The sequence below is a fragment of the Prenolepis imparis genome, unplaced genomic scaffold, assembly GCF_030444845.1.
Source record: "Prenolepis imparis isolate NDT839.2.m4 unplaced genomic scaffold, iyPreImpa1.0 SCAF_4, whole genome shotgun sequence".
Lineage (NCBI taxonomy): Eukaryota > Metazoa > Arthropoda > Insecta > Hymenoptera > Formicidae > Prenolepis > Prenolepis imparis.
Window position 1 is genome coordinate 4,050,743 of NW_028141162.1, and position 8,308 is coordinate 4,059,050.

Genomic DNA, 8,308 nt, shown 5'->3' on the forward strand with positions numbered 1-8,308 from the left:
CATAATAACTGATCCATGTGTATAACATCTTCAGTATTATTTCACGTGTAATGAGAATTATATACGTTATGTAGAGAGATCTTTATAGTTTCTCTTCTTAGATACTACAAATCTGATAAATCCGTCATCTTTTATCTCTGTCAATAAAAACTGTGTTCCTAGGACGATTCATTCTTTATGATTGCGTGATAATCGCCATTCCTCTCGCCTTCGTATTTTTAAAACGTGAATGGAATTGCAATGATAATTTTCTCTTACGCGGAAACCGATATCATTTTTTTTTATCACCAGCGATTGCGAATTATTCTACATATATCTTATCGTGCGTGGAATACTACACTTGATTACACGATATCAAATAAACGGAACAGATATAATTGTTAAGTAAACCTGGTTGAACAATCTCCAGAAACATGTAATACTTACCATACTGCTTACAAGTCATAAAAGAGGAGTCGATCGAAGTTTATGCTTTGCATAAATCAATGGACGGTAGCTTTAACTGCGTAATTGCAATAAGCATATACGTTATGCAAATTAAAGTTACACGGTTCAATAAAAAAAAGAATAATTATTCCTTATATTTCTCTTGATGCTCGATACAAATATTTTGATCAGAGGTTTTTTCTATATTCGTCACTACTTTAAATAGAAAAAGTGCTCCTTTAACGTGATTTTTAAAACATTTTTGTCTCGTTCAAAATTATATTATTGAAAAATGTTTGTTGAATCGTTCGATGACTTAATTTACAACTTTCTCTCGTAATAGATTCAATATTAATGACGTAAATCTTATTAATTTTAATTTTCATTTCATAAAAAATCTCTTTTACAATTAAAAGTTTTCTCGACGTATATCATATGTCGAAGTTGTAACATAAAGTAAAAATGTAAAATAGCTCTTTTTTTCATAATATTAATTTCAAATTTCTCAAAAATGTAATAAAGCATCTAGTAGGCAATTGTATTCAGTATCTCCAAGAAACTGCATGGAATAATAATTTTTTTTTTCCTGAGTTTGTCTTTTTTTTTAATCAAACTGTCATAGAAAGCAGCTTCGTAAGAATGAGGTACAAGTATCACGATTTTCGAATGGACAAGTTCACATTTTTATTATCATTTTCGGAAAGTTAAAATTAAGACATCGTGAAACATAATTAACACATCTCACGTGTTCGCATTAAAATATCTTTGTAAAATTATTCTTTCCGACTGATCTTTATGAATGAACAGAAAGCGTTTTATTCGCGCTACACGTTTTTGTTGCACTGATTGTGAGGGTGTGTGATGCTATTTAAAATATATATCGCAAAGTCGCAGCAAAATAAGTGTGTGTGCCAGTGTATGTGTGTATATATTTGTGTGCTGAATGTAGAGCAAGTGTGTATATGCACCGTTTATTTCGATTGAATGGCAGTGATAGAAATGGATGTCTCAAATTCATGCATATATATATATATATATATATATATATATATATATATTTGACTGCCAGATTTAAACTTGTATGTACTATGTACTTTACGTACAAAGTGTCCCGGAATAAGCGGATTGGAATTCCAACGACAGATTCTGATCTCTTCTCGATGAATAATAATTAGCAAGTGTGGAAATGACGAATCTTTGCTTTGACATTTACGCTATTGCGATAATTGATTTTTTTTTAATTCGTTGGCTTCGAAAGAATCTAATCGATTAAAATCCGAGCCGCTCACTCTCTGGACCAAACATACTCCTGATGGCTGGTTAAGTGATACCGCTTTTGTTTTTGTCCAAATGAAATTTTTATTAAACACGGTTTCTCTGTAACATCGAGGACGAATTATAACATAAATAATCATCGTCGATCAGTATCACTTTTTCGTGCTCAACAATGAGTCTATTAGTAACACTGGAAGATAATAGAGTTTGGGAATTAGGGCGAGGGTGGATGGGGTGGTGGTTTCTCTCTCTCTCTCTCTCTTTCTATTCCCTCTGCCAAGTGCATCTATCTTTCATTCTCATCTCCTCTCTCTCTCTCTCTCATATACTCTTACAATCACTCTCTCTCTCGCTCACACATACACATCCTTCCATTATATATATTTGAATAATTATCGTTCATTCAGCTACACGAGGTTTTGGTATACAACAATACCTAACCTAATCTAGCCTAAATTGTAATTATCGTAGCGTGAAGCATCGTGGTGGTATGTATATACATCACACGCGCGCGCACAACTATAATTAAATCCCGGATTTCGTTTTTGCCTCGATATATATATATATAATCGTTTTTGTGTGCTTTAATGTGTTATATATTAAAATACAAGGAAAAATAGGGAGAGATGCGCGGGGGGAAGAAAGATATAATTTGGCGATTAAAATCATTTTCTTTTTTTTTTTAACGTGCCTGCATTTTCTTCGTAAAGCGTAAAGTGACGTCGAAAATTGCGTTCCTATTGAAAAAAAAAAAGAAGAAAAGATAAACAAACCACCACCACCGCTCCCCGGTTCGCTCGTGCATTGTATTTTTTTTATAGCGCTGATTTTATGGACGCGCAATTTCCGGAAAATTTCCTAAACTTCTCTCTCTCTTTCTCATCTTGCAGTTTTCTTCCTTCGTCTTTCCTTCCTCGACGAGGACATTGAGGAATCTATTATGTGTTTCCGGTAATCTTGAGACACATGTATAGGTGCATTTTCAAGGCGAAAACAGTGTTGTTAATGCCCTTTCTTCGACTTGCATACATCCATTTCTTCAAACTTGATCAATTTAACTTTCTCGATGACATCTCGCACCACTTTTCCTGCCGGAAATGCGCCTATACATTGAGTTTGTTTCTCTTGGGTAGAAAATACTGCACAGTCGAAAAAAATGGCAAGCGGGCGTTCTTCGAATTTCGGTCTCTCTCTCTCGCTTTTGTGTTTATTTAAATTCTTCGTTTCTGTACTCAAAATTTCGGGGAGAGGTGGTGCTCGAAAGATCGTGACACACGCGAGGAATGCGATCGTCAGCTCCCAATCGACAATCCATCCGACGCGTCCGTCAGCTGATCGGTTGTCATCAGTTGAAATTTCGATCGCGACGAGTATTGACGTAGCAAATTAAATTTTGTTTTTTTTTTTCTCTCTTTTAAACGCCCGCTCGCCTGCACTGAACGAACTTAATATGGAATGTACAAATTATTCTTCGTTTACACATGCCTCGTTATTATCGTATATAGTATATATAATAACTTTTCTCTTCTTAGGTAATCATCGATTTCTCGCCATTATAAGGTAATGTTTGTTCCTCTTTGTGTATGTATGTTGTGTGTATGTGTGTCTACATGTACGGTGTTTTTATACGATTTTACGCAAGCTTTTTCACATCCCCGTTACTCCATTGACATACGATGACGTTCCTCTTTCCTCTCACAATGATGAAACTAATATATGTGTCTAATGGACCGGATAAAAAAAAATCACACGTTTAATCGGATGTCGACCGCTGGCCTTTGCGGCTTCCGCAAACGATTAGACGGGACTTTTTTCTCGTCTCTTGTCGCGTCGATCGTGTCGTTGTCGATGAAAATAACCGCTGAAAATGTGAAATTTCGCCGCGTCCAGCAGCCTCTCAATTGACTTAATACTATCGTGTGTATACCTGTTGATCAACTACTCGCATTCATACTTTTTTTTTCTTTTTTACCAAAGTTTCATCGATCATTCTTCTATTAATTTTTTTTTCAGCTGAACAATCTCCGTCCACGCGAGATCTTGTCTGGTACAATTGCACTCTCTCATTCTTTCTTTCTTCCTATCTCTCTTTATTATATTACGCCGTTTTATCACGCGCGATTCGCGTGTCGCCTACACTTACATATTCCTATCCCGATGATATAATTTCATTTCTTTAGAGTTTTTTTCCATTTTTTTTTGTTCTCTTACGTGATATTTATTCGCGTACCTGCCGTTTCGCGATTGCATTTAATATATATAATGTATATATAATTGTGCTAAATATTCTTTTATCAATAACTGTTTTCTTTTATACACTCAAGTAGAGCCGATTACTTTAACTGGTAATTCAATATCGTAACTAAGCTACAAATGATGATTACTATACAGTGAAAGAGAAATGTTCGACAATGGGATTAACGTGGGAGATCTCTCTCTATACATATATGTATATAATATGTATTTCCCTGTCGGCCGTTGTTTTCCATTTTTCTTTCTATCTTTTTCTGCTATACATTCTTTGCTTTTTCGCATTCTGCAACGTCGAAATGCGCCATTGCACATTCGATGTCGCGAAATCAATAGAATGTCGGGCGCATTTCTCGATCATCGATATAATTATACGATTTGTGTGAATGAGTAATGGCGTTGTGGTGTGTGGTTACAAATGTTCGGACGCTAAAGATATTTTTGAGTTTACGATATTACAGGGGAGGAGGAACGCGCAAAAAGATGAACCGAGAGATGGTAAGAAGTAGATAGTAGGTATGCATGGAGTAACGTGATTAAGTATAATGTCGAAACAAATTTTTGTTTGTTTGTAGCATAATAGTAGTCGGGGAGCGCTGTTGGTTGCAGGCGACATGTCTTGCATGGAGCCATGTGGCAGGTAGTAGGATGCCATTACTGACCGTTTACTTGGTGTATAGGTAGATGGCGACGATCAGACCGTAAAGACCTAACACTTCGGCGAAGATTAGAATCAGAATCATACCGACGAAGAGACGAGGTTGCTGAGCGGTGCCTCTCACACCGGCATCACCGACGATACCAATGGCAAATCCGGCAGCTAGACCGGAGAAGCCTACGGCTAAACCGGCGCCCAGGTGGGTGAAACCCCTGATGAGCAAGAACAGAATTATCTTCGTTAATTACAGATTCGTTTTCTCTCTCTCTAATTGTAAACGATGTGTGTAAGAAGTGAATTATTATTATCATATTCTTTTCTCAACGCATCATAAAAGTTCCAGTTTTTGCAACTATATTATAATGTTCTATTATATTTAAAGAAATTTAAAAGCAGCAGATTTATTGTATAAAACGGAAGTGTTGTCAGAAAAAGAGATACGTACGTATACAGGTCGTATTTAGGGACTTTCTCAAGATTGCCAGCAATTAGAACAGCCACTACAAGACCATAAATGGCAATGATACCTGCCATGACAACAGGAATGATGGATTTCATGATTAATTCTGGCCTCATGACAGACATGGCTGCGATTCCTGTACCGGCCTTCGCTGTGCCATAAGCTGCTCCTAGAGCTGTAAAATAAAATTAATATTAATTAATATTTCGTTACACGCATATTATACAAAAAAATTGATAATTATTATTACGTTCCGCTTTGTGCACACATTAACAAGTTAATATTTTATTTCACTTAATTACATATAATATATAGAAGTGAATATAATATTATAATAATTAAATTTGAAATGTGCTTTAAAAATTATGTGAATTTAATTAAATTAAACATGTTAGATATAATAATAACAAAGCAATTATTAGCTATACAAACATTCGTTCAAAATTGGTATAATATAAAAGAAATTTAATAAGCTGCCTATTTAGTATCTCTACGTGTCATAAAAGAGATACATCTGTCTCCGAATAATCTATAAAATTCTTTCCTCCATTAACGAATTTAATAGAAATGTATTAATAAACGTTTGTGATATATATATGTATGTGAATGGATGTCATTCGACGTATTTCAAGCGAAATACGCGATGAATTCACTTTTAGATCGCATATAATTCCACGCGAATTTAACTCTTCGTCCTAAGAAAGTCGCCTAAAAATGCCTCATCGTAAACTCGTGGTGCATGTTTTTTTGCGCGAACGTAACTGTGCATTTCTTGGCGGTTTTAGCCGCCAAGAGCGTGCAAGTGAATTATCGATCGAGCCAGTTGCGGCCAGTCTCAAAGCGGACGAAAATAATTTTCATCCCGTGTCATCATTTCCGCCGAAAGTGTATAAGATTCCGACGCGATCGCGAGGTCCATGTATAAAAAAGAAAAAAAATGCCTCATGAAATTTTGGACAAAATACGAAATACTGTAGCAGCGCGACAGGTATCTTTTTTACGGATACCCAGCCCAGCTCTGGAAGTTGCAGTCACATGATTCTCACGTTGGCAGTCACATGATAATCAAGTCCCATCCCGTGAGTAGAAAGAAGGGGGGCAGGGGGCGTGGCTTTTATACAAGTGACACGCGAGATCGTGCATTTTATTCTTCAAATCTCTGGTCTTCTAACTAGTTTTTTGTACGCCCTAATTATATACCAATCATGGCTATTAAATTCGCCGATAATTGCGAGCGTATTCGCGTTATCGTGCCGCAATATGCACCTTATCATACGTAAATAAACGTTATAGGTGCTCGTGCAAGTCGATTTCGCTGCCTGGTTTACGCGAAGCGTTTCGAGTCTAATAAACGAGTTGCTCTTTCCTCTTGTTTTCTTTTTAATTAAACTTTGTGGAATGAAAACGCGAGTAAGTAAGTAATTTGGATAAAACTTGCATTCTCGCTGGCTAGATATACGTAATAATTATCGCGTCGACTTGTATCTCTCTGTCGTGAGTAATCGTAAAACGATTCAAGTAAATGAACGCGGCGGAGAGGAATCAATCACGACGGTCTCGTTGGAGGACGTTCAGGTAATCGATGACTCCGATCGATGCGTTTCGGAGAATAGCGACGAAGGAGGAATGTGCAATGTTCGCACATTTTATGTACGATGCGATCGCGCGTATCTCTATCGAGAAAAGCGTCAAAGGCGCGTGTACGGGAAAAGGTATTGATCTTCCCGATGGTATAAGCGACGCTCGCGGCGGTCCCCGGGGGTCATAGTTTACCGCGAATTCGGCAAAATCGTTAATTGCGAATCAATACGCGCTATCCGTTCTCGCGAGAGGGAGATAAAAGAAGCGATCCTTTTCGCGAAAATGATCGATTTTTTTGTGTTCACGCCGATCGATCGAAATTTATATCTGGGATGGCGATGAAAGGAGAGGTGGGAAGGTGTAGAAAGTGCAGGTGAGGAGGATAAATCGTCGCGTCTCGTGACTCGTGACTCGCACGCCCGCGAATAATATTCCGTCCTCGTTCTCTCTCTCTCTCTCTCTCTCTCCGTTTCTCGTCTCCGTCGCTTTTCCGAGACTCTAGCAAAATTTTAGATTCTAGCGGCGCGCCGGCGAGGTCAGCAATTACGAAATAAGCCCAGGTCCGGCCGCGACCGACTCGCGAGATCCGCGAATAAAGCGCGGAACATTCCTCAGGAACACTTGGATCGCGTTTTCCGGATTGCGAAATATATATACGGTCTGAGAGCGCATTTCGAGCAAAAACAAACGCGAGGATCTTCTCTTTAAACGAGAAGATCGAGACGAGTATATAGACGAATGAAAGAGAAAAGAAAAGGAAATCGATCTCGATGGAGAGTACAGGGGGGTCGAGCGGGAGGGGCCGCGATTTCCTCCCCGCGCGTGATGATAAGATAACGCGGCCGCCGAAAATTTCACGCAGCCTCATCGAACCGTCGACGTTACGGAACGTCACGCGTTTCCTCTCGCGGCACATGACGTCGCCGTGAAAGAGGCCGCGCGTGGAGGCCGCGAGCCGCCCGCTGGAAAACGCGCCTCTGCGACGAGGATCGATAATCCGCGCGCGCCGCACACCGACGAAGGATTTTTCGTCCGTCTTACGCCGCTCGAGAAAATGGCGTGGGACATATGTATATCGTACCGTCGTCGTCGTCGTCGTCGTCGTTGACGTCGATGTCGACAACGACGAGGATGACGGCACACGGGTAGATCGCGGAGCAGAAGTACCTAAAAGCATAAAGGCCTCCCTTTATCGCCGAGCGATCTAGCGAGCAAGATCGCGAAGGCGTCGCAGAGGCCGAACAGTAGATAGAAACTCACCAGAAAATATGATGGCAGAGGCGGCGCCCATAACGCCGAAGAACGGCCCGTATATCGGGGCTTCTTCTGTACTCATTGTGGCTTGATTTGTCTGGTCTCTCGCCGGTCGGGATAGATCGCGGGTGTATTTACAGGTCTGCCGATCGGCGAAACGGATCCGTCGAACGTAAAACGATCTTCACGTCACTCACGTCGCTAAACTAGTGGGCCACTGTCAAATATGGCCTACCGGAGTACAGTGGCGCGGGTCATGTGATGAGTGACGAGCGATCAACGCGCGGAAGAAGGTGGCCGCGTCGTAGCGCGCCAACTCGCGCCGCGATTGGTCGGCGACTAGCGCCCGCCGCCAATCGGCCCCCGTATCTCATCCCCACCACCTGACGTACGCGACGCCGATT

The 8,308-nt window shown here is 39.9% G+C and overlaps 1 protein-coding gene across 1 annotated transcript; it reads right to left on the reverse strand.

Annotated features, from left to right (window-relative positions):
* Positions 1-1,760: 1,760 nt before the first annotated feature.
* Positions 1,761-8,172, reverse strand: Vha16 (vacuolar H+ ATP synthase 16 kDa proteolipid subunit). The gene is made up of 3 exons (XM_083035894.1): positions 7,911-8,172; positions 5,055-5,244; positions 1,761-4,821 (listed from the first exon to the last, which is right to left on the reverse strand). The coding sequence occupies exons 1-3, from the start codon at positions 7,984-7,986 to the stop codon at positions 4,617-4,619; spliced, it is 471 nt and encodes a 156-aa protein (XP_082892020.1). The 5' UTR covers positions 7,987-8,172; the 3' UTR covers positions 1,761-4,616.
* Between the last annotated feature and the right edge of the window lie 136 nt (positions 8,173-8,308).